The 27,976-nt window shown below is 38.3% G+C and overlaps 1 protein-coding gene across 1 annotated transcript in view; it reads left to right on the top strand.

Moving 5' to 3' along the window:
- Positions 1-27,976, top strand: part of LOC307166536 (cell adhesion molecule DSCAML1-like) — an 81,281-nt gene that overhangs the window by 8,292 nt on the left and 45,013 nt on the right. The window contains exons 2-3 of the mRNA XM_079884964.1: positions 5,923-6,243; positions 11,835-11,981. Coding sequence (XP_079741090.1) covers positions 5,923-6,243; positions 11,835-11,981 — 468 coding nt within the window. The remainder of the gene's footprint in view (positions 1-5,922; positions 6,244-11,834; positions 11,982-27,976) is intronic.

The raw sequence follows: 27,976 nt of genomic DNA, 5'->3' as shown, positions 1-27,976 counted from the left end.
AGTTTGGGACTGGGCCTGTTTTTGTGACTTATCAGCCAATCAGCATTTGCCATTTCCTGCGGCTTTTAAGAGTTAGGCTAGTTCACCCAAAAATGGAAATTACACACCCTCATTCCAAACCCGTAAGACATTCGTTCATCTTTGGAACACAAATGAAGATATTTTTAATAAAAACTGAGAGCTTTTTGACAGCTACGCAATTACCACTTTCAATCCCCAGAAAGGTAGTAAAGACATCATAAAAGTAATCCAGGTGACTCCATTGGTTTAACTTCAATTTTATGAAGCGTCGCGAGTGCTTTGTTTGCGCAAATAAAAAAAAAAAACAATTTACCACTTTATTTACAAAATATTAATCTCCAACGCACGTTCGTGCAACTATGTCTGCTCTCGTGTCAACACAACACACACACATTGTGGTGCTCTCGTGAACGCATGCAGGAAGTTAGTCATTTGTAAATAACGTGCTAAATTATGTTTTTTTTTTGTGCAAACAAAGCACTCGCGACTTCATAAAATTGAGGTTAAACCACTGGAGACACATGGATTACTTTTATGATGTCTTTACTACCTTTCTGGGGCTTGAAAGTGGTAATTGCGTAGCTGTCAATGGAGGGACATAAAACAATCAGATTTTATTAAAAAGATCTTCATTTGTGTTCCGAAGATGAACGAAAGTCTTACGGGATTGGAACGACATGAGGGTGAGTAATTAATGACAGAACTTACATTTGTGGGTGAACTAACACTTTGAAGTTGCCAGAAATTATGTCATGACAAAGCTGATTGGCTGATTGCCACAAAAACACTCAATTTCACACTTTTAAGGTGTGTTCACATCAGCTAATGTAGGCAAAGTTTTCCATTGTCAATTGTGTTGCGATCTATGAAGCCCTGCTCACTCAGAAGTCACTTTAAAACCAAGCAGCTTTCTGTTGGTTGGCATGGCGAATTCACATGACCAACTTGAACATGAGCGAAATCTGCATAGGGAACTTTTTTGCCCTTTTAATGAAACTGCCGATCGCACTGATTCCTATCGAAATAACTGGAATTCCACACTTTTAGAGTAATTTATCACATGCCATTTACAGCTCAGGTTATTGGCTCAAAAAGTTTTGTGGTCCCATGAACAGAGGGAAGGCTTTCTCCAGGTAGAATTCTATGATAGCATCCCAATAGTGACACCTGTTGATGGGGAGGACAAACTGCAGCTGTCCTGGTCTCAGGCTTTTTCCTTTCCCCCTCCTATACTTCAGACCCAGACAGTGTGGGGGGATGTGGATATCCTCAGGCCCTCCCTTTTGGATCCACAACCCCTTACCCAGAACCCCACTGTGAGATTATAGATATTGCAATCTTTATTATGGGGGTTTATGCTTTAGGCTATAATCTGCAAAGGCATAAGGGGTGGGGGGGCAGGGGGACTAACCAGTTGACCTGTTTTTCATCCCCTATCAGTACGACCATGACCATATTTCCCAGTGTTGCTGTGTTTTGTTCAGATCTACAGTGTTGTGATGTGTTGTCATGCAGGCTTTCCGCTATTGTATATATTTTCTGATGCCATGCGCAGGATGGCGTTTGCTCTTGTTTGTCCAATGATAAGAGAGAGATGTTTTTTTATATCTTTGAAAGAACTATTACAGATTAACAGATGTTTGTGTTTGCTTAGTTTTAAGTTGCATTTCTGCCGAGAGGAAATTGGCGCTGTCTATAGTGCTGAAATGTGTTTAGGGACCTTTCAGTCACTGTCCATGGTCCTGAAAAGAGCTCTCGGAATTATATTTGACACAGCTCAGAAACCAGGATAGAGTGCACTCTGCTCTCGTCCCAAATAGCACTTAAGGCTGACGGCAGCCAGGGACTGAGTCCATTTTGAGCATGTCAGGGATCTTTGCTGTTTAACTCTAATGTTGGATCCCAGAGGTTCTTTATACAAAAGCGTGGGTCAAAACATTTGCTTCAAACCCTAGATTTGTCAGTGCAACTGTGGCACTACATTAAGCGCTGACTTCGCATGCACAGCAAAGCTCAGTCTAGTCCAGCGGTTCTGAAATGGGGGGAGGGTCGTGAACATCTAAAAGGGCTAAAGCATTCTCTAATTATTTATAAATTAATCAATTAAATTAAAAATAAATTAATTGTTTAAATAATTATAAATAAAATGAAATGTTTATTTGTTCAATTTATTGAAATGCTACTGTGAAATTGATTGACTGCACCACTGAGCTTTTTATTTATTGCAGCATATGACCTTGGCAAACAAAACTTTTTAATTTGTCCTCTCAAAAATGAACATCTATTGGATCACAATTGGATCTAAAACATTTGGATTTCCACTTCTAAGAGATACTCATGCTGTCTTTCCTTCAAATGGTTATTAAACAGGTTAAACAGTTCTTTACGACAGTTCATAACTTTTTTAAATCAGTTGCAAAAAAGCATATATTTTACATGTATATCAAACGTTGTTTAATCTGATACCGAAAAGTAAGACTGATTACCCCTAACTAACTGCTAGTTGGTCGTACTTGTTCTTAAAGTGAAAGTTCGCCCGAAAATGAAAATTCTGTTATCATTTACACACCCGCAAGTTGTTTCAAACCTGTATGAATTTCTTTCTTCTGCTGAACACAAAAGGCAAACTTGCCTTTTTGAAGATACAAAAGAGAAGATATTTTGAACAGTTAATGCCCAGGATTTTGGGAATCTAGATTATGTTAAGAAAATAGTTAGAAAATAAAATACTTGTGTCAGTTTCATAGCTGTGAAGGCAGTCTTTAAAAAAATAACCTTGACTGTAGGGGACTTTTGAGTAATAAAGGGTGAGAACTGCCAGTCTACACTAATGTAATCCAGCACATTTTTATTTCATGCGAAGCATGAACAACGAAAAGCATTTTATTTCATTCCCTTGCAACCTGTGACTCCTGACTCCACAAAACCATTCACTGCAGCCCCCCATCTAACCTACTCCTCTGCTCACTCTAGACCTGGTCCTGTCTGGACTCATGCCCCCTGGCTCGCACCCACCTCCATAATCTGCCCTCCCCACAGGGCAGAGTAAGAGGGGAAGCGATAGAGGCCCTCCACCGTGCTGCGATTATCAGGCCAGGAAGGCTCTGTGTGTGTTAAATGTGAAAGGAGATTATATGGATTTAACTCTCTGCGTCTGGCGTACAAATTCCAATCACATAACATATCCCTTCATGTTCTATGGGAATATAAAAAGAGAGGGAGAGAGAGTGATGGATGGAGAGAGAAAGAATCCAAACCCCCACCTTGCCCAGTAAAAGCTTTAGCTCTAATCTCAGCCTTTCAATTCTCTAGCACCACTTTTTTCATGTTTTTCATTCTATTTATGCTTTGCGTGTTTTTTTTTTTTCCTTATTCCAAATGGATATTATTATTGTCCTTTGTTTCTCGAAACTGTTAAAAGGAGTAGTCTATAACTGTCAAAAGTAATAATAACATCATTTTAGTCCGTAAAAGAATAGAATGTGATTATTTACAAACCTTTCATGTCATTTAACTTGCGTGGAGCACAAAAAAAGATATTTTATAGAATGTCCAAGCTGCTCTTTTCCATACAATGATAGTGAATGCGGACTTGGCACAGCCGTGGTTTCATTGCATTTTCATTTTTAGGTGAACTAATCCTTTAATATTCAATTTTATTGGGTATTAATTCCAATTTCATATTTATTTTTATACATTTTGAGTCTTCTGTGGACGGAAGCTTATAGTTTACTTATCTATGGCACCCCATTGACTTTAATGGCATGGTAGCATGTCACCATTATTCTTTTGAACACAATGAGAATCACAAGAATGGGGGTTAATCCAGGCATTGTTGACATAAACCTGGTGGGGGGCATTAATTAAATGTAATTGCCTTAGAAGAAAATTCTCTTGCTTTGGGCTTGTGTCTCCCTTGGCTCGGAGCCAGAGCTGAGCTAAGCAATTTTCAGAATACAAAAAGATACAGAGCCATCCCACCAGAACCATGTAATCCGTAATAGAGCCTGCAGATAATAGAGACGCCGGAATGGTAAATCACTAAAACGCCGCCTTTGAAGGACATCATTAGCTACGCTTCTAAATTAACACGCGTTAATTTACGCAACCATCGTTTTTTTCCCCCTCTTTTCTCACAGTAGTCCGGGTTTGGTAATACACCAAGAGCGAATGATTGTCTGATCCAGATTAGCTGTCAGAGAGGTTTGTAGATACATAGCGGGGGTTCTATGACCTATTTATTCTCCTATCAGATGGCAGCATTCAGCATGGCTCACACCGCACACATATTAGATAAGTGATATTCTTTAATGCCTGCACTACAACTGCTTGTTATCACTGTCATTTGGGTTAAGGTTGGATAAGTAAGGTTCCTTTGGTAAAGAAGCATCTGCCAAGAACACATATATTATAAAGAGATGTGATTGGAGAGTAAAGATCCACTATTGCTGTGGACAAAGTCGGTTTTTGTTTGAAAGGCTTGCTGATGCCTGCATCTTGCTTTGTTCATTTACATCTGTGTTTGCTTCTGTGAAAATTGCAGCTTTTTCAGTTTTACAATGAGTCAATTTAAATGAACTCTTTCTATTGATGCTAAAGAATCTGGGGTGTGTTTTCCAAAAGCGTTAGCCAACTATGGTCACAAGTTCTGTCGTTAGCAATGATTTGGTGCTTCCTGAAACCATAGTTACACCAAACATTCGCAAGTTGTTTGGTTGGATCTACAGTTTTTGATCAAAATAACCAAGCTTACATGTAGTACATTTATCTCTTTCATTCCATATATATTAGTGCTGGGCAACGATTAATCGCGATTGATCGCATCCAAAATAAAAGTTTGTGTTTACATAATATGTGTAATTATTTTGTTTATATAAATACACAATATTATGACACATGTATATATTTAAGAAAAATGTGCATGTATATTCTGTATATATATTAGTACATAATGTATATTATATATAGATATAAATATTTGATAATATTTTATATATAAATGACACATTTTTGCATTTATATATACAAAATGATTATATACAGTGCACACACACATATATTATGTAAACACAAACTTTTAGTTCGAATGCGATTAATCGTTGCGCAGTACTAACCAAGTCAAGTCAAGTCACATTTATCTATATAGCGCTTTTTACAATACAGATTGTTTCAAAGCAGCTTTACAGAGATAACAGGAAAATAATGCAAAAAACAAAGTTAATTTTCAAGATTGTGCAATTGCGAATATGCACCAGACACCCAGGGAACCCCGGAATATGACGCAAGAGGAAACCCGTGATTGACGAAGAACAAAAATAGTGAAGTAGTCTTTAAATGCCATTTTTTTTATTTACTGGCAATAATCTGACATTAATTCGATCTCAAACCGATTAATTAGCATAAGTTGGTACTCCACCATCTGCGCGACGTCAATTGACTAGCTATAGTAGTTAATTTCTCTAACAGTGTGTCACTCTATGGTACAGTAGTTATGCAGCTAGCTATATGTCGTTGTACAGGCAATGCAAGCCTTAGCTTAGCCTTGTGCACTTGGAAAATGACAGACAAATAATCAGATAAAGGACAATTTTTGGTTACATCATCTTCTCAATCCATTGATTGATTTCTAATTTTGAATCGAGTTGTGCTGACCCAATGGGAACGTCTCTGGGATAATCCAATCAGAGGACGGCAGGGCATGCACTTCTTTACCAGATGTGATTGTGAGGTGGAAGTTTGCCAGAAGGACACACAGAGCTTATTTTATGATGTGCTGCTCATTTCAAAGTGCAGTAACCCAAAGGAACAAGTATGAGTTGGCCCCTTAACCTGTCCAGGTGTTGATTTGCTGAATAAAACTCTATGGTCACTTTGTGACTGACCATGTTGTCTCTCTTCCAGTGCACAGCGAGGATGTGGTCTCGACGCGGCTGTACTTTGTGAATGCTTCCCTGCAGAGAGTGACCTTCTCCAGCTCAGTGGGGGTGTCCCTGCCCTGTCCTGCGGGTGGCGCCCCCCATGCCGTCCTCCGCTGGTACCTGGCCACTGGCGACGACATCTACGACGTGCCACACATCCGCCACGTTCACGCCAACGGCACGCTGCAGCTCTACCCCTTCTCCCCCTCTGCCTTCAACAGCTTCATTCATGATAACGACTACTTCTGCACTGCCGAGAACCAGGCCGGCAAGATCCGCAGCCCTAGCATCCGTGTCAAAGCAGGTGAGACCTGATTCCATACATCTGTCGGCCTAGCTATCCATCTATCTACTGTATTTATATGGTGCTGCAGTGTTTTGCAAAGGTCAGGGTTGGCAACTGCAAAGTTGTTGGTTCAAGTCTCACAAGGAACAGGCCACAAGCTATCATTTTCATGTCCTTGAACATATGACCTTTGGATGAAAGTGTCTACTAAATAATAGCTTACTTGCTCATTATATATTAAAGCGTGATCCTGTCGACTGCTCATGGACAGAGAATTTTTTGAATGAATTAAAATAAATATACTTGTATAAACAATCATTCAAAAGATTTGTTCAAAGAAATTGATACTTTTATTCCGCAAGGACTCACTTAATTAGGCACAAGTGACAGTAAAGACATTTATAATGTTACAAAACTATTTAAAGTAAAACCAAAACTATTTCAAGTAAAAATCTACTTTGACTGATTTTACTCTAATATTACTCTAAATGCAGAGGATTCTTTCAAAAACACTAAGAATATTTTTGTGTATACTTAAAATAGAAATAAATATTTCTTACCAGCCATAAATATATCATATATAAATATATAAATAAATAATACAATTTTAATAAAATAAATAAAAAAACAGTAATAATTAAATTGTCCACATAACAGTATTTAAAAAATAAAATAAAAATTCCCTTGAATATTGATAACAAATAATGCTGGCCATTGTGACATTGTGATTTTGTTCCTTATATTTTGAAATTCCTCACATTTGGATAGTTTAAAAAGAGGAATATTCCACATGTCACCACATGGGCTTTTTTTTTTTTTTTTTTACCTAGATACATTTCTGATTTCACATTTTCTTTAGAAAAATGACCTAATAATCATCGATCCTTGAGGGTCAGATTAACATTCTTACAGTCCGACATGCATTACATTGCAGTTCCTAATACATTTCAATTTACAGTACTTGTATTGTCACTTGACATGTTCATTTTGGATCTGTGTATACCCTTGCTATAATCTGCGCGCTTTTATCCTAAATGACTGCAATTGGTTTCCGTCAGCATCTCTTTACGGACCATATTGCTTGGAGAAAAGAGCCCAGTCAACGTAGGCGCTGTGGCAGAGGGGGGCACGTGACGTTACAGGTGGAACATGAGTTCTTAGCTTAACATCTGCAGAAACAGCAGAAGTAGCGGCCGCCATATTGCTAACCTAAATAAGAATGTAAGTGCCAAATGGATGTCCCAGTGGCCGGCCTGTTGACCTGACTGCTTTAAAAAGCAGCGCACAGACGGGCACACTACGCTACAGACAGTTGGCGGACTGACCCTCCCACACGGTGCCAAGGTCAGCGCTCGTGAGTGGGGCTGGCCGCCCAGCAACAGCGAGGGATATCCATACACTTCCCTACACTCACACACACACACACGTTCTTATGCCAGCCTGCGCAGTGCCAGTGTCCCTCCTGTCTCCCAGTCTCCATCTGTCCTCTAAGCTAGAGTTCCCATCTCACACACACACACACACGTACACGTTCACCTACTCTGAATTTCCCAGAAATAACCCCATCGAGCGACGCCAATCTAACACTATTATAAATAACATCAGCTTGAACGATTCTTCAAATGTAACCAGGCGAGTTCGGTCCACACTGCTTTTTCCACCTTACCCGCATTAACATTAAAGTCTCAGAGGATGGAATGAATTACCTACCAACTAGCGACAAGACGGGGGTGACTTTCGCCTCAAATAATTACACTAATTAATCAATTAAGTGCTGAGATGCAGCAAAACTGCTAGTGGACCTAGCAACCCACACAGAGCCCTGAGGAACCCAACACTGGGGCTCCCTCAACAGCCAATCAGATCCTGGCACTGAAGGGTTGCCATGGGTACGGTGAGGGGAGGGGCAGGGTGTGGCGCTGAATGTCTCAGGTGGCACTGGAGAATGATGACAGCTGACAGCTCACTGTATGACACCATCCCCCCCCCCCCCCCATGCTTCTCTCTCTTTCTCTCCCTCCTCCTCTTTTCTCACCCACTCTCCTGCATGCTGATCCTGTGCCAATAATAGCACGGGCACCTGTGTGGATAGCTCTACATTTATGAAAATCTCCCTATGAGGACTTCATGTGAGTGTGTGTGTTCCTCCTTGTGCTCACTGTTCATTTTTCATTTAGCCTTTTATAGTGTCTCAACTTCTAGCGTGTCAATTGTTTGTGTCTATCTATCTATCTATCTATCTATCTATCTATCTATCTATCTATCTATCTATCTATCTATCTATCTATCTATCTATCTATCTATCTGTCTGTCTGTCTGTCTGTCTGTCTGTCTGTCTGTCTGTCTGTCTATCCACCCATCTATCTATCTATCTATCTATCTATCTATCTATCTATCTATCTATCTATCTATCTATCTGTCTGTCTGTCTGTCTGTCTGTCTGTCTGTCTGTCTGCCTGTCTGCCTGCCTGCCTGCCTATCTATCTATCTATCTATCTATCTATCTATCTATCTATCTATCTATCTATCTATCTATCTATCTATCTATCTATCTATCTATCTATCTATCTATCTATCTATCTATCTATCTATCTATCTATCTATCTGTCTGTCTGTCTGTCTGTCTGTCTATCCACCCATCTATCTATCTATCTATCTATCTATCTATCTATCTATCTATCTATCTATCTATCTATCTATCTATCTATCTATCTATCTATCTATCTATCTATCTATCTGTCTATCTATCTGTCTGTCTGTCTGGCTGTCTGTCTGTCTGTCTGTCTGTCTGTCTGTCTATCCACCCATCTATCTATCTATCTATCTATCTATCTATCTATCTATCTATCTATCTATCTGTCTGTCTGTCTGTCTGTCTGTCTGTCTGTCTGTCTGTCTGTCTGTCTGTCTGTCTGTCTATCTATCTATCTATCTATCTGTCTGTCTGTCTGTCTGTCTGTCTGTCTGTCTGTCTGTCTGTCTGTCTGTCTGTCTGTCTGTCTGTCTGTCTGTCTATCTATCTATCTATCATCTATCTATCTATCTTATCTATCTATCTATCTATCTATCTATATGTCTGTCTGTCTGTCTATCCACCCATCTATCTATCTATCTATCTATCTATCTATCTATCTATCTATCTATCTATCTATCTATCTATCTATCTATCTATCTATCTATCTATCTATCTATCTATCTATCTATCTAATCTCTTTGTCTGTCCATCCATCCATCCTACCATCCATCCAAAGGGAAGCATTGGCCAGATTATAAAATCAGAATACGGTCTTAAATAAAATGCAGAAATTGAATTCTTCTTCAACTCACTCTTCATTTGCTTAATAGAAGCTATGCTATATCAACTTAACTATTCTCCTAAATAGACTGTCCTACACCCTGTACTGAGTTTGTCTAAAGTCAGCATGAGGGTTAAACACAGACCTTGTGCGTTGAGCGTGACAAGTGCACTGTGACACAGGCTCACACTTTCTTTCTTTCTTTCTTTCTTTCTTTCTTTCTTTCTTTCTTTCTTTCTTTCTTTCTTTCTTTCTTTCTTTCTTTCTTTCTTTCTTTCTTTCTTTCTTTCTTTCAGCCCTTTGTTTCTTTGGCTTCCTGCCTCCTGATAGGTCATGTTAAAAAAAAAAATGTTCACCTTTACATTAATGAGCACCATTCACCACCTCATTCTTATTCATTTTAGTTCTTTTCCCCTTTTTATACGTCTTGCGTCATGAATAAGTAAATGCGGTGTTTGGTTTCTCTCAAGTTAATTATTTAAACGATAGTGATACAGGACTCAGTCCTCCTGGTGTGCAGAAAGAGAGCACCAGCCCGTGTGTCAGTCCGTTTCCAAGCAACCGATGAGTATAGTCAGGCATCAGTAACATTCTAATGATGCCGCACATGAAGACGGAGAGTCATTTGCCCATAGAAAATGCTATCTGCTATTGTTGTCGGAGAATTCGTCTGTGAATTTTACGCATGCATTATTGAAGCCTTAGAGATGTTTTGGCTTGTTTACGCTCTTTTGACTGCTGTAAAACAACATTCCACAGCCAGGTGTAGCGCGATCCGAGTTGAGGGGAAAATAAAACTAGCTAATAGGGCCGGTTTGAGTTAGTTTATCTTTAGAAATTCAATAAGGCCTGAGACTCGCAGTCAATCAATGACTGAATAAATGATTATTTGTAGACTATGGAGTCCTGAGTGTAATAGGGAGTTCTATTGATTTGTTCTATTGATTCAAATCTCATCTGCATCAGTAAGAAGCTGATTAGTTAACAGTGGGCAAATATACACAGTCTGCTTTAACTTACTTAAACATCTTTCACTTGCATATGTTGATAAACTGATTCAATATTAAGAAAGAAAGAGAAAGAAATATAATCGCTGGACTCAGCGATTCATGACTTAACCATCAGACAAGGACACTGAATCGTCTTGCTCTGGGTGACACCGGCACCTGGCAGAAACTGTTATTAATGACCAAGGAAATTCACCCGGGCGTTAATTATATATAGAAGGAAAGGTAGTGAGTGAAAGCAAGACAGGAGGGGGTGGCTTCAGAGTTTGGTTGCGGGTGACTGCCAGGAATTCTCATGATCGGTCTCTTTTCTGATGGGGTGAAAAAGCTGCGTAGTTGAATTGGTCTTGAATCCAATTGCAATACCCACAGATTTCTCTGAAAACATCCCCCGACTGGCGTCATGTTCGTGAATGAGATGCCCTCGCTCTGCGTCTTGAGTTACTTCCCCAAAGAAACGAGGGGGAAATTAAAATCCGTAAGTAAATAGATGTTGATGAAAGACACAAAGCAAATTGAGTCCCTGAAATTAAAATGAAATTCAGCGCCTCCTTTAATCTGTTCGCACTCCCTCGTTGCCCTTTACCGTAGGAGGATCTCCTCGCCCATAAATAACATCTTCGTACCCAGCTTGCTTGGTGTGTTCTTCTCGTCTATTGATTTTTCGTCCAGGTTCCGGTTGTCAGGTGCAGAGAGGGTCCCTTTAGCGGGGGCAAATGTTTCTGACAGCTCCAGAGGCTCTGCACCGGCGTCCACTCACCGCCGTCTGCATGCATTGCCAGGGTGATTTATAAAAAGGCCACTTCTTGAACTCTTCAACACCTCTTGACAAAAAAAAAAAAAAAAGATTCAGTCTCCGTCTCAAAAATCCAGTAATATATGCTCTAAATTGTTTGATAAAATGAATGCATTTGTCCCAGATCAGGTCTTTTTGGATTCACAGAAAAGGATACCTCGCCTCCATTCATAAAAAAATTTAAATAAATAAATAACATGTAATATTTTACATTCAAAATTGAACTAAAATAAAATAAAAATGAATAAATAAACATTTCATTAACATTAAATAGAATTAATAGTTCTGTCAAATTGATTAATCAATTTGTATTCATTTAATTATGATTAATCGGTTTGACCACTAATAATTAAATAAAAAAATTATATTTACTAATTCTTATTTGTATTATTAAATAATTAAAAATATATATATTATTGTACAATTACTTAATAATAATGTATTGTTTAATAATGATTCATTTAATAATAAATTCCAACATCTGTTTCTTCTCTGCCTCATCGTGAACAGTGTTCAGGGAACCTTACACGGTTCGCGTGGCGGACCAAAGGTCCATGCGGGGCAACGTGGCCGTCTTCAAGTGCCTCATCCCCTCTGCTGTGCAGGAGTACGTCAGTGTGGTGTCCTGGGAGAAGGACACTGTCTCCATCGTCCCAGGTAAGACATTCCTCGCACTGTTGGGCTGTTTAAAGTAACCGCTGATTTGAAACATGCCGTTTTCATACATTTTGGACATGCAACAAATCCAAAATTCTGTACAGGAAGGTGTGTTGCACCTGTGATTTTGTGTCAGTTTGGTTTATTTGTTCCCTGTCATTCAAAGGGTGGGATGGTCATTCTGGTTTCAACGTGTGGAGAACAACGGATGTTATTTGAGAGTCCAAATAGGGTCAGGGGTCACAACCTTAGGCCTGTGTAAACATTGTCAAGAACAGATTTTATTGTATTTAAATACATTCCACACACAGAATTCTCTCTGAAATTCAGCACAGATCTCATATGGTCTGGGCTATAAACTGCATGGAAAGCCAGCAATTCAGTAGTTGGATGAAACTATGGATGCGCTTTGCACTATTCTGCGGATTGTGCATTTAATTTGGTTAGCACAGTCTTGCAAGTTGTGCAGTGGCCTTTTGCTCTTAAAAATATTTTGTAAATGATACAGTAATGTTATTATATTCGAAATGTATTATACTGGATATAATTCAATGCCTAAAAGGTTTGTGACCATCTTATTGGTTGCATAAGGAAGTTTGTATTCATCACTAAGGTGAAAAACAGGCCTAATTTTCCAAATAGATTTTGGATTTAATTTGGTGTTTTTTCCTTGAACATTCATCTGAGATGTTCAAATGAAAATAAAAACAGCCTGACTGGGAGACCTTCATATTCTCAATATGGTCTTGGCAACCCTGTTAATCAGTCCGAATTCATTTTGGCCTTTCTTGATGTCTTCCATTTTGTCTGGATGGAGTATAAACTGAAAAATAGGACAGATCAACAAAATGGAGCTGAATAAAGACACGTAATGCCCTGTACTGTCAGCACGAATGATTTTCACTCATTTCCAATATTATCTAACATGGTATGCGTGCAGCATTACACAGAGATTTTCATAGGGGTCATGTTCGTGGAGGTTTGTCTGAGTAATAGGGTTGCAAATTTAGCCTAATTTAAGCAATGAGTCAGTATGACCAACTAGTTTGGGACCAAATGTTGGTTTGTAGTTATCAATAAACATGTTTCAGAAAAATGACATAGTATAGTAACTTAAAAACTAGCTACTTTTCTTGCTAGGTAAGTTTTATAATAACAATGGTTTATGTAACATATCTAAGTGTTAGATATTGTTAGATGTAATTGTTAGGATGTTGGTCTCTATTGCAGTGCTATATTTTGCTGTATTTTACTAGTTGTTTTTTTTAATTAGTTTTTAGATTTTTATTTAATTTTTGTTTCAATTTGAGTCATTTTGTTATGTGCTTGTCTTTTTTTTTATTACTTTTTGTTTTGTAATATTTTTAATTTATTCTAGTTTCAGTTTCAGTAAATTTAGTAACTTAAAGGGGCTATATGTAGAATTCAGAAACACTTGTTATTAGCGACACCGGTGGCCGTTAAAGAATTGCAGCCAGTGACTTATTGCGGGTTTTCATGCACACGTAACGTGATTCAAGGCCCCGACATACTCACGGAGAAGTTTTTTTTGTTATTTCCTCTCAAAAACAAAAGAACAAAATAAACGCACAACAAAAATGAAATTAGCAGTTAAGAAAGCATCTGATCATAGCGATGTGGATATGTTTCCACCAGCTCTGTGATTCACTGGCATTATGTCGACAGATGAAGTAATTAAAATGACACTGTTGAGATAAGTTTGATTATAAAATATATTTGAGACTATAGACTATATAGATGTAGCTATGTGAGACTATAGTTTGAATTAATCTCTTTTCTTTGCATGACACATTGACATTACAGTACAGTAATAGCTCTTTCGGCATTAACCGGCCCAAGTCCATCACATAAAAATCATGTGTGCAAAATTACAAAAAGCGATGAAACATTCTTACATATACCCCTTTAAAGTCCACATGGACATTTCTAATTTAAAATTTCCATGTAAAATTTATATTTTATTTTAATTGGGGTTTTTAGACCTCCTCTGACTGTAACTCACACCCCGTGTGTTTGTATGTGTGAAAAATCCAGTCTGATAGTGGACAAAAGCTTTCCCACTTTATCAAATTCACTCTTAAGGGAGCAAAATGATTCTGCCAAGAGTGCTTTGTGTGTGTGTTCAAACAAGGTAGCGGTTTTCTTGAGTAGCGGACTTCCTAGCTCAAGTGGCAGTGTGTGTGTGTGTGTGTACGTTTGTGTGAACCCTGGCCTTGTAGTTGATTGGAAAATCAATAGGTGCTGCTTACACCGGCCAAGTCAGATGGAATCAGTGACTAGAGTCTCTCTCTTTCTCTCTTTGCTCAGCTCATCTTTCTCAATGGAGGTGTGCGCCTCCCTGCCCTTCGCACCGGAGCGCTCATTGATCCGCTTTAGCCGCTGTGTCAATGTGTATCAGTATAAGGGGTTCAGAGGTTTCCAGCAAGTATTGATTGATTACATGCTTGGATTCCCCTCTCTCTCTGGTCACAGATGCGGACGTTTGAGTGGTAATCCACACGACTCGGGGGATTGTGGGAAAACGTCCATGTGGATGTACAGCTTGGCGCAGTGTGTGTGTGATCCCATGGGCAGAACTTTTGTTGTTTTCTCCTGTATCTGTTGTGTAGCATTGTTGCTGTTAACCGTGACTTCCAGCTTAATTGATTAACCAGTCGCTTTAATAGATTAACAGAAGGTCACACTTCCAGCTCTAGCAAACTGACTCTGACACTCTTTGCTTAAAGATTACCAAGTGCATCAATCGAGCTAAAAAAAATTCGAATGATTTGCTACAACATGAGCAAAGCTAACATTTGGCGCCCTGGTTTATCTTGATAAAGGTAATGGACTTTAGTTATTCTGTGGAATAAAGGAAGGCCGCTGAAAAGGATGCTTTTTCAATATAATGAAAGTGAATGTTGACTAGTAATGACTAGTGTTGTCAAGCTTAACAAATATTTAAAAAAAGCACCATAAAAGTGATCTATATGATGTCTGCACTATATTCTGAGTCTTCTGAATGCATGTGAAAGTAATATATGAGCAACAGATCAAATTTAAAGTGTTATTTACTGAAAATCTTGATGTCATTGATGTCACTGAGAGCTAGCCTATATATATATATATTATATTACAAAATAGTAATAGATTAAGTTTTTATTGATCAAAGAGTCTTGTGAAAGGTGTATCACAGTTTCCACAAAAATATTAAGCAGCACAACTGGTTCTGAAGGATCATGTGACATTGAAGTCTGGGGAAATGGAATAAATCACAGGAATAAATTACATATTAAAATATATATAAAATTTTTTTTATAGCCTTAGTACCTGGGCTAAGCCTTAGTACCTGGGCTCACACCAGGTACTAAGGCTTTTTTGGAGAGCTTTCAGTTACTGTAAGTGTACCACGGTGTTACCATAACAAATGTTCCAAAGAAAGAAAAACTGGTTATACGATGGTACTTTTTATTAATGGTGTAATAGCGGTAGGGTTCACTTGTGGATGTAGGAGGGCTGGAGAGAGTGTGTGTGTGAAGCAGTAAGCTGATTTCTGCTGCGTGACTCATGTTTAAGATGGCAAGATGTGTAAGAGGATCAGAGAGAGCAGTGAGGAGTTAGAGCAGGATTTACAGGTTCAATTACACTGCCTGTCATTAGTCTACCCTTGTTTTAGCTGGGAGGGGAAAAAAACCTTACACCCCACCAAAACACATTTTCCTCACCGTCTCAATTTGGCCTTTCCATTGTCTTCAATTGTTCTCAAATAAGCCAATTATTATTATTATAGACCAATCCTAAACTAAACCCTGACCTTAAATGTGAATTTGGTGTTGAAATCATTTCTTGTATTTTGTTCAACATGTCATTTTGAGCTGCAACTGTTGTAGAAATTACACTCTTTACTTTTGACCCTAAAATACAACTGGCTTAGACCTGAAAAAGGTGCTCTCATTGTGGTTAATTTTTTTCCTTTAAGGATGTCCTCAAAAGGGTTTTTTATACAGTCTCTGCAATTGACCTCAAAAGCTGACACATACAGTAATGTGTGGTTGATCTTGGGGTCTCCCTCCACCTCAGCCCTTTTTGAATGTGCCATTTAGCCATTTTGCTCCAATCTATTCCCCACCCCTCCATTCATGACGCTGGAATGAGGCTCATAACATCCAGGCAATTCCCTGTGTGAATTTAATGAAATGCAAAAAAGATGGAGGGATGCTAAATTATTGATCTGAAATGGAAAAGAAATAAAGAAATAAGCACGTCAGCATGTGTGATGTGGAATCATTATGCTGATAGGACTATTTATATGAAGGGCGCGGAAAAACTGCATCTTGTTTGCAGTAAATCTCAAATAGTGGTGCAGTTTGTGAACGTGAGCGTGTATGTGTGTGGCTGTAGCTCTACATCAGCCTGACACTTCAAGGAAAACCAAGCAAAACTGAAATAATGGGCAAAAAGCTCTCATTTTTTAGTGATAAAATATCTTTTAGCAGTAAAATGAAGTCCATGCTTTTGTTTAACGGTCTTGCTTCCTACTCGGTGTGTTGTTAGCAGTGTGATCTCACTCAATATACTTTTCCTTTATAATCCAGTAAAAATCACAGACACATTGCTGATCTAAAATAATCAAGCCCTCCACATTCAATCGCCCCCTTGTCCTCCATTTGTTTTTTCTTTTATAGTCCTCTGTTAGTTTAACATCATTGGTATGTTCCAGCAGCAGATATTTAGCATATTAACACTATATTTCCATGCACTATTAAACTCTATGAGTGACAGAAAGTGGCCATGCTACTGATCTCTCATATGTCCAAGTCCAAGACTGTAACACTTAGATACATAGAAACTGTGAGAGAATGACTAATCCGGTGAATATTTTAATATCCAAGTTTTAATATAATGAAATTCAGCAAAAAGACAGCAAAAGCCTAGGCGTTATTGTAGTTATGCGAGTTGCCATTGTCTATTTTGGAGTGATTGTAATGTATCCTAAATCCATCCTATCTATCTGACTGATCAATGAATCAGTGATTTGAACTTAAAAATGAATCTCTCAGACCAATTTTGTAATCAGCAGGAATTTTTGTGTCAAAATTTTCAGTGAATAACAACTTAAAGGGTTAGTTTACTGAAAATTCTGTCATCAATCTAAACTAGTAAAAATTCATTTGATTCATATGGATTACTTTTTCGATAAACTTTTTGAAGCGTCAACGTCTTGGTTGCGTGGACTTTCAATGGAGGGACAAGATTGTCTCAGGTTCCATTAAATATATCTTTATTTGTGTTTTGGAGTTGATCAAACGAGTTATGGGTTTGGAACAACATCAGGGTGAGGAAATGATGGCAGAATTTGGTCTTTTCTTCACACAAAGGTATCATATGACTTCTGAAGACTTTGACTATTGTATGGACTACTTTTGTGGTGCTTATTGTCATTTTTTGGGTTTGTTACAACATGAAGGTGAGTAATAGAGAATTTTTGGATGAACTTTCACTTTAAGTGTTCCTCATTTGCTATCAGTGTCAGTTTGTCTGGAATAGTGTGAAATGTATGCACCAGTGCGTGTGTAAGAGTTTTCATCAAGCAGTTTTGTTCAGATCGTTCTCCTCCTTTTCTGTAAGCCCAAAACAGTGTGAGTTTTATCTTATCTCCATGGCAACGAGTATGAAACGACGGTCGGAATGAGGAAGGTGTGAGGATGCATCGCAGTGTGGTGTTTTTTTTTGTGTGTTTTTTTTTTATTAGCGTACCACCATGGCGCCACACACATATACAGTCCAGTGCTTTCACAGTTTTGCGCATGCCACAAACACATTCCGAATGGCTGACAGATTCCTGCTGAGAGGGGCATAAACTCCAACCTGGACAGACTTCCTTGAACCAAACACTTCTACAGAGAAAGCTCAGAGGAAAAACACTGAATGAGAGAGCAGATTCAGAGAGAAGAGAGCAGAGAGCAGAAGTCAGTAGATCCGTATTCATTGTTAAGACACATCCAGATTTATACATTTAGGGTACATTTACACAACAACAATGTAGGCTACTAAAAAAGTTTTTCTGTGTTTTTCGCGTACAGACGACAACGTTGTCAAAGTGATCCCGTTTACATAGATCTGCGAAAAGGATTAAAAATGCTGTATTATGCTGCCAGGCCAGTAGTTGGCGATGTCACTTTGTAAAGAAAGCATGTGCACGATATCGCCAAGATTTCACAAATTGCACTTTTGTAGTTTGCATGGAGATGATATCGTTTTCAAAAAACATGCACTTTGAAACCTGTTTTCAAACACTTGCGTTTTCAGGCCCCCAAAACGTAGTTGTCATGTAAATGAACGGCCAAAACGCATAAAAAAATAAATTAAAAAAAACGTTTCCATTTGTATGTCGTGTAAACGGCCCCATGTATAACTCTAGCACTACTTTACACCAGTGTTGTTTTAGGTTTATTATTTATAGATTTTTATAGTATGTATTAATATTTATTATTTACTTTGAATTAGCATTTATTTTATATTTCTGTTTCTATATAGCTTTGATTCATTTTTTTTGTCATTCTAGTATCTTATTTATTTCATTTAGTCGCCCAGGAAACATTTATCATTTTCGTTTTATGTTTTCTAATATTTTTCTTTTAGTTTATTTCAATAACCAAAGATTTTTAATATTAAATCTAAATCAATTATTTTTTTACGTTTAGTAACAACAACTGCACTGCATTACACCTAAACATACTTTGTCATCATTTACTTAACCTCATGTTTTTTTTTTAGTTTTTTTTTTTAGAACTTATAAGAAGACTTTTAGCAGAATGTTCACACTGCTCTTTTCCCATTCAATTATTAATGTGCACTAACAAAGTAAATAGTGTCAATTTTGATTTCATGACGACTTTAATAGTGGCGCTCAGTTTTGGAGCTCAACAGTCATTTAAAGCGATCCATATGACTCATGCACTATATCGCAAGGCTTCTAAAGCACTCAAGCTCATATGGAATGCTTTTATAGCACTTTCCAGAACTTGACAGTCCAAGTCCCCATTCAGTTTCATTGTGCAGAAAAGTTTAAAGCTGGTTTAAAATTAGACCTGCCAGTGATGGTAAGGTGAGGTCACATTGTTCCAGAGGAACCCATTAATGATCAATCGTCACCTCATTTCCGTGTATTCTAGTGTGTAGTGTGAGCCTGTAAATTGTTCATGTAATGTGTGTTTGTGGGTGAGAGAGAGCAGTTGGTCATGTCCTAACATGCCCCTCACATGTCACGACTTACAATAATACACACGCACACTCATGCATTATGGAATAGCTTTACACGAATTGTCCTCTAAAGTGGGTCTGAAAAGTAAATCAATAGTCTGAGCAGTAAATGGAGTGTATGGGTTTTTATTTGGAGGTGCTGAAGGAGCGTGTGACGGATGAGGGAAGAGGGCACTGAACTCCAGTGGGGACTCGCTCGCTAAAGAGGAATTACACCACACTGATTTGACTGGACGTTTCTGTCCTGCAGTGTATTTCTACAGTCACATTTCTTTAGTCACTGTTCAAATACATAGATTTGTTTGACCTTTTTACCACTTTTTTTAGGGCTAGCACTAATAAAAGGTTTCAACGTATTACAGTGTATTTTTACCATATTTTTGGACATTTATCATGGCAATATCATGGTTTTCTTTGTATCTTCAGTTCTATGCATATTCATGGCATATGAATATTGTAATCATTCAGTACCATGTTACTAGTCCACAGCTCAGCCAAAACATGAACAAGGCCCGTTCACACCAAGAATGATAACTATAACGATAACTATACGATACCCAGCAAGCAATTTTGCATTTAAAAGACGTCTAATAGCCGTCCAAACACAGCCCTGACATCTAGGCTAAAACAAGGCAAAATTTGGGCTGTCAGTGAAAATTTAACAGATGTCTAACCATATTGCAAGAATAGACGTCAAAGAAATGAAACCAAACTCCTTGTAGTCTCTGTTGGCTTTGCTTACATGATGGAATATCATACCTCTTTCAAGTTATTTTGGCAAAAACGATATGTAACCAAATTCAAGGTAATTTTGACTAGAAGTGGGTTACTCATAGCCGGACTATATCGGGTCTATAGTTAACCGAGACTGTAAAATTATGGCTATTGCTTGCTGGGTATTGTTCTGTTTAGTCTTCGCACACGCTGCAGTTTTGTCGCCTGCCGCTTTAAATGATCAAGCTCTTTAAAGTAGAAAGATTCTGATTGGCTGTCAATGTTTTTATAGTTCTTCAGCTTGAACAAAAATCATTCTGAAATTGATTCCAACAATATAGTTTCTCTGTGCCGTTATTGTTATAGTTGTGGTGTGGATTCTGATATTCGTTTATGTTTAGAACGATTATCTGTATATTTGTCGTTATCATTATAGTTATCGTCCTTGGTGTGAACGGGCCTTTAAAACCATTGTCAGTAAAATATCATTGTAGCAGAATCAGACAAATAAAATTATGAATGAATGATTGAATGAATGGAAAAAAAAAGTATGTATGTACAATAACATTTTAAAGTTCAGGCAAGTTAATGTATTCTCTATTTTGATGCAAATGAGAAGCTGGCAAACTTAGAATTCTAGACATAATCAATGTGTGTGTGTGTGTGTGTGTGTGTGTGTGTGTGTGTGTGTGTGTGTGTGTGTGTGTGTGTGTGTGTGTGTGTGAAAGTAGATCCTGATTTGCCTATAAAGGTACATGTAAAATGCCTAAATGCATTGCAGTGAGACTCAGCTGATCACACACGGGCCTCTGTGTCTGCCAGCTACAGCCATTTTCTACCAATCTGCATATTCAGCCCCTAGAATCTCTACAGCACACAGAGAGAGGGAGAGAGAGGTGAAGATGGAGAGCTGCTCTGTGAGCGTTAGTAATCAGCGCTCTCTTTAGTGGAGCGTGCCTCCACTCCAGCTGCTCCCTCAAACAACCACACCATTTCCTCTCTCTCTGTCTGTCAGTCTGTCTCAGGGTTAGAGAATGAGTGACAATATCCCTTCAGAAAGTGGCACAACAAAAATAAAGAAAGAAGGGACAAAGTAAAAGACAGAAAGAGAGGCAGGTGCTGAATTATGCAGACAGGGAAAGAGTGATGAAAGCTGTGGTCGGGCCGGACAGATGGACACAGAGAGAGAGAGAGAGGGAGGTGTGCGCTTTTAAGTCCCAGAGTCGCCACAGCCTCTGGGGAAAGAGGGGCTGATGGCCGTGTGAGCGCCCATTAAAGACGCCCTATCTGTCCCTTATTTATTTATCCCGGTCTCTGTATCTCCATTAAAGAGCAAGGTGCTAAAGGGAAGAAGCTGTAGAGGCATCCTACCTGCTGTGTGTGTGTGTGTGTGTGTATTTGTGCGAGTGTATGTGTGTGTGCAGGGGGAGATGATGGAAATGGAGGCGTTTACTTATTGATGTGTGTTTACGGGGTCAGTGGTGGTTTGAGCAGAGGGTTGGAAGACTGGGCTTGTTTATTCACAATCGTGTTTGGATGTTTTACAGGGAGAGCAGGTGCAAAGCATCGCCGCGTGTTTAAGAAGAGACACCAATGTCCCATTGCCCACAGGGAGAGCGAGAAAGGAAGAGAGATTGAGTTAAACATTAAAACATGCTTCAGGATAGATAGATAGATAGATAGATAGATAGATAGATAGATAGATAGATAGATAGATAGATAGATAGATAGATAGATAGATAGATAGATAAACAAACAGAGATAGATAAACAGATAGATAGATAGATAGATAGATAGATAGATAGATAGATAGATAGATGATAGATAGATAGATAGATAGATAGATAAACAAACAGATAGATAGACAGACAGACAGATAGATAGATAGATAGATAGATAGATAGATAGATAGATAGATAGATAGATAGATAGATAGATAGATAGATAGATAGATAGATATATAGATAGATAGATAAACAAACAGATAGATAGATAAACAAACAGATAGATAGATAGATAGATAGATAGATAGATAGATAGATAGATAGATAGATAGATAGATAGATAGATAGATAGATAAACAAACAGATATATAAACAAACAGATAGATAGATAGATAGATAGATAGATAGATAGATAGATAGATAGATAGATAGATAGATAGATAGATAGATAGACAGACAAAGAGATAGATAGATAGATAGATAGATAGATAGATAGATAGATAGATAGATAGATAAACAAACAGATAGATAGATAAACAGATAGATAGATAGATAGATAAACAAACAAACAGATAGATAGATAAACAAACAGATAGATAGATAGATAGATAGATAGATAGATAGATAGATAGATAGATAGATAGATAGATAGATAGATAAACAAACAGATAGATAGATAAACAGATAGATAGATAGATAGATAGATAGATAGATAGATAGATAGATAGATAGATAGATAGACAAAGAGATAGATAGACAAAGAGATAGATAGATAGATAGATAGATAGATAGATAGATAGATAGATAGATAGATAGATAGATAGATAGATGTGGAAGCTAAGAGAGGAAGGAGTGCAGTGCGAGAGAAGAATTTCAATGGCACTCCAATCATCCAGCCAGGCTCGTTAGCCTGGGGAACATTTGCATAGAGCCTCAGTGAATTCATTTGGTTCTACCCAGAGAAGATGGCTTCCTCTCTACGCGCTTAGTTATGCAGCAAACCCCACACTGCGCCATCCGCGCGCCGCATGCGCGCATGTGCCAGCGTTTTGTCATCTTTGCGAATATGCTATGTATGTTTGTGCATAATATTTCCTTAAATTGGATGTTCAAGCTAGATCCAAAAATAGCTTTCTTTCATAGCAGTGAAAACATAAATGCAAATGTATAGACTGAAATGAGACCTGCTTGACCAACAGTACTAATTGGCTCTGCCGTTATATGTAATGAGGACCCCGGCCTTGATGTTAACCTGATTTATGGCTGAATACATGTCAGTCCAGTTCATGCTTAGGAAGGGTAGGCAGTAGAGATGTCATGCATAATTAGAAATGTGGTGGATGTGTTATTTGAATTATTTCATAGGTCCCAGAACGGAGATTAATGCTGTTTGACTGCAGCAATGATGACTTAGTGTTGTGTGCAAGTAAGATCTGGAACTGACATTGGCAAGGAGTGAAAGATTTTGCCTTTGAGAAAATGATTCCATGAAAGGCTTCTGTGCTCCTTAATGTTATTGTGGTTGTACTGTTGTGCTGAATATCAGCACGGCTGTGCACTGGCCGTAAGCATGAGGATGCATGCCGAGAGCCCGTCTTAATGCCTCTGTCTCTCTCTCTGTCTTTCTGGAGGTATGATTGACTACTGGTGGGGGAGATGGCTTCTCAATGCGTCATTAATGGCTAATCAATGGCCTCTGTGTTATATAGTGAGCGTCCTGGGACTCCCACAAGTCTTTAATCTGGACATCATCTCACTGGCCTCCCAGAATGCCTGCACACACACACACTTACGCATTTACGGTGGATCAATGTTTCAGAGAAAAGTGGAGTCAGTATCTGTAATGTATTTTGCACTTGCTTTATAGCTGCATAATTTGTAATTTGTGCATTGTTGCTTTCTAAAGGGGGCGTTCACACTGACATATTTCTGCAGCGACAGCCAGAACTCATTCATTTTCAATGATAGAGCGACAATGCCTGTCGGCGACGCGATCTGGGAGTGTTCTGCGATGTGGCAAAGTTGTGAAGCTTCATTTTATGCAAATGAGCTGCACCAATGGTAGGGAAGACACTCTGTTTCAGTGTTTGCAAGACAGATTAAATGTTTATGTTACTGTGAGTAATCTTATTTTCTATGTTATTTGTTTCTGTCCATGTACAGCGATAATGCAGAAAAAAACTATTAATGATTGGATCTGAAAGGGTTTGATTCATGTATTGATAATTGTTTATATTGTTCAAGAAGTATTATGCACTTGTGCTTTTTATAGACACACATTTCCCTTGCAGGATAATGTTAATTCCTAGGAAATTTATTTAGGCAATACATTTGATTTGTGATAAAACAGCATTCCTATTCATAGAATGGGGCATCATACCTTGACCTTAACTATATCAACAGTTACGAAGTATTCGGTATAAGGCTTGCTTTTATTTTCTATGTTTGGGTCTGATAGGTTGCAGCACAGCTTTATATCTGTTTGAGAAGTGTCTTCTAACCTGTTTCCCTCTGAGCATAGTTATTTATGAGTTAAGAGCGTGTTTGAGTGTGAGTGAATACATGTTTTTACCTCTTCTCTTGACTTCCACCTCCTCAGGCTCTCCTTTCCCTCCACTCAATATTCATCCTTTGTTTCTCTCTCTTAAGAACATTTCAGGTGCACCTGATCCCCCTCTCCTGCTCAAATCGTTATTTCTCTCCTGCTCATCTAACTAGCTTCCCCATCCATCTCCTTTCTCTCATCCCTTCTGTCTCCCCTCTCTTTTTCTCAATGCCCCTGCTGAAGTGTCAGGCAGTATGCATTTCTGTTGCTCTCTGCCCAGTTAAAGTCCGGCAGCTTTGGTCCAGTACCCACGCTTTGCACTGCCTTGGGCTTGTAATTCTTTTTTCCATTTCTTTTTGTCTTTTAACATTTTGTGAAGAAATTTTTTTGAACACACACTTGACTACACTGACTGTATATTGAAACTCGTCAGCTAATTTTGTTTCCCTTTAAGAGTTTTTGCTTTTGGTTTAAGTTGTTGCGAATTGTTTTGCGCTCATACTGTGGTGTGTACCTCAGGGTTCGATCTTTGGTCCTATTTGCTTCTCTTCCTCTTATGCTCTAAAAGATATTGTTCATGATCTTTTTTTCTTCATGAAAGATTCATATTTTCCAGCTTTTCAAGATGAGAAAATATTTTATGTTAACATAGAACCGTAACTTATTGACCCTTTTTACTGTCTAAACACTGGTTTTCAAACTGTGGGCCACGACCCATTTGTGGGAAAAGGTGGGTCGCGAAAATCACTTGGCTGCAGCTAAACTTTTGTTTCAGTGAATGACACACATACACACACACACACACACACATCTAAATCGTGAGTTTGCTAAGTGCGATTTTCGATTTAATTATATTAATATATGCGCTGCGTGTTTCAAATTGAAGCTTGCGCTTGCAACTTGTAATAAGTGTTTTCAGGGTCTCCGAGCAGCTCGGTTCATTATAAAGCAGCTTGGAGCGCATTATTAATGAGAAGCAACTTGTTCACTCCAATCACTGCGCTGTATTCTGCTTGAGATTGCATTACTCCGGATAATTCAAATGTCACGAATGGCTGTTTTAGGTCTGTTCCTTCATTTCTGTCATCTGTTCAACTCAGCGCTGTTGTCTTTTAGAGACATGGTACGTTTCCTTGCGTGCATTTGGCTACCTACCAACACATAAGGAAAAAATGTCTGAGTCTGTAAAAAGCATTTCACATGTACAGTACACACATGCAAAGAGCATGAGAGTGTTTTGTGCACTGAACACTGCGATGAGTTTAACAACACTCGCAGTGCGGATTACATTTCATATCCGGACCGAAGCGATATCAAATTAAAATGCAAATGTTAGTATTGAAATTGTAAAGTTGTACTTTAAAATAAAATAATATTTATATATAATATTATTTTGATTAAATATTCGATAATAACTTGTTTTTCTTGTTAAATATAGCCTACTGTTTCACTCATTTTTATGTAGAACACTGCTAATAACTTTTGGCTAAGCACAGGATGCTCAAACGTAAGCATCCTATGCTTCTAGGGCATCTGGAGGTCATTGAGCTGTCCAAAGTATTCCAAAAAGTTCACCAGAGTGGCCTTTATCACACCTGTTTAACTGAAAGTGTCTTAGTCCAATCACTACAATACAATGTCTCAGTGTTTTGAAACATGTCAACAGCATGTAGCTGTTTTTAGCTGTCTCCTTGGCTAGAGAAGTTATAAGGGAAAACAGAGAAAGGGAGGGAATGTTTCTGAGCCTGAAGCTGACTAAGAATCCCAGAAGACAAAGAGGAAGAGAAGGAAAGAGAGAGCGGAGGGAGGAGGGGTGGAGAAAAGAGAAGAGCAGGCATGTAATTTGAATCTCATATACATTTCAGTTGAAAACCAGCCTAGCCTTGATACAAACCCTCTGGAGACCACCACAAACCCCCTCCACCTCCTCAAACACACACATGCACACACAAACATCTCTTCTGCAGTCACCATACCTTTAATACAAGGCCTAGGGCATCAGAGCATGACCGCTTACCATGCACAACAAACACACAAAACACACACACATACGCACACACACGCTGACTGGTACACAGTTAGTCTTTCTGCATGCATTGGAACAGATTGTTCTTGATGAATTTGCTGAACAGCTGAATGCTCACAGTCTTGCTAGCGTAAAGCAAGAGTCGGATGCTGAAACATGCAAGATGCAAGAGTATGTTTACACATATGTGCATGCACATGCGTTATTGTTCACGTTTTGGATGACACCTCTCAACTAGTCTCACACAATTCTTTATCAGACTGGCAGGAGGTTGTGTTTACAACGTACAAGGTGTAATGGCTGGTTTTAAAGACAAATTAATCAATGGATTGGAATTTTTTTTTTTTTAAGCACTAAGTTAACTAGTTATCTGCAACATAACTTCAATATAGTTGAATCTGTGAAATAATCAGTATTTTTTTTGTATATCCAGATGTTAATGCTATTATTTTTCATGCATGACCTGACCCTAAACCACACATAAAAAATAAACCGACTGTTATTGGTCGCTTTATAAACCAATCAGATGGCTCGTCCTGTCTAAGTGGGCGGTGCTTGGCCAAAATAAGCTGTGATGTGGACCAGACCTTTTGTCTTTTAGTCAAAGCTCTGGCTGCGTAACGCTACCAGCTTTCATTTATCTTTTTGGTTGCACTTTTTTAAGGTGTCCTTGTAACTTGCATGTAATTATGCATAATCTATAGTTATTACCACAGTAACATGTAACGTGTAACAAAAACACTAAAATAAAGTGTTTCCATCTTTTCTTTTCTTATGTGCATTCTGTATGTGCACACTCATTAGTTGTTTGTGTTTGTCTCGTTCTCTCTCTCTTCCTGCAGAGCCCCATCCTCCTTTACCTCTCCTCTCCTCCTTTCACCTCATGACCTTCTCTATCTTTCTCTCCATCTCTGTTTATTCAGTTGCACCCACCTCAGTGTTTTTGAATGCCCATGTATTTTTTCCCATCTCTACACACTGTGTGCATTCTGTCTCTCTCTCTCTCCCTCTAATTCTCTGATAGACAAGAGCTAGCCTTGTTTATTTGAGAGGAAAACAGACTCACATTCATCCGCTCCTTGTATCTCTTTCTCTCCCTCTTCCCTTCACTCCTATCTGTCTTTTTGAGACCCTCTCTTGCTGAGGTTATGTTTATGATGTTCCTGTCCCTTCCTGTCTCTATGAGATCGCAGCGTATGGTACGTACGCCCATGATTATGAGGGTTTAGCTTGAAGGGTTTAATTTGTAGTAGTTTGTTTGTGACTGATTTCAAATGCTACAGCAGATCTCTTTAATATCTCAACTGTTTCTCCTAGGCAAGAATGAGAAACTCCTGAGGTAAAAAGAAAAGACCTCCTGTGGTAGTAATTATACATTTATCCTCTAGAGTTTCTGAAGAAGTCTCCTTAATATCTCAGACTGTGCTCCGATTTGCCAAGAGAGCAGACTTCCCAATTAAACATCAGCTATTTTAATATGAACTCTAAGATTATTTTATGACCTATAATTATGATGTTTGTGTTAATTTATTAGTCTTAGTGGATTTAAAATAACCTAATTTGTTTCTGGGTTTTTTTTCTTCATGGGACATTTCACAAGAAACATTGGAGAGAAAGTTGATACTTCAATGAATTTTAACTGAGACTGTGATTATGTTTTCTTAGCTATGGAAGAAGAGAGATCTCTGAACAATACATCTCCTAGACAACAACATTGAGATAC

The sequence above is a fragment of the Squalius cephalus genome, assembly GCF_949319135.1.
Source record: "Squalius cephalus genome assembly, chromosome: 11".
In the NCBI taxonomy this organism is placed as follows: domain Eukaryota; kingdom Metazoa; phylum Chordata; class Actinopteri; order Cypriniformes; family Leuciscidae; genus Squalius; species Squalius cephalus.
This window is presented reverse-complemented; position numbering and strand designations above follow the sequence as displayed.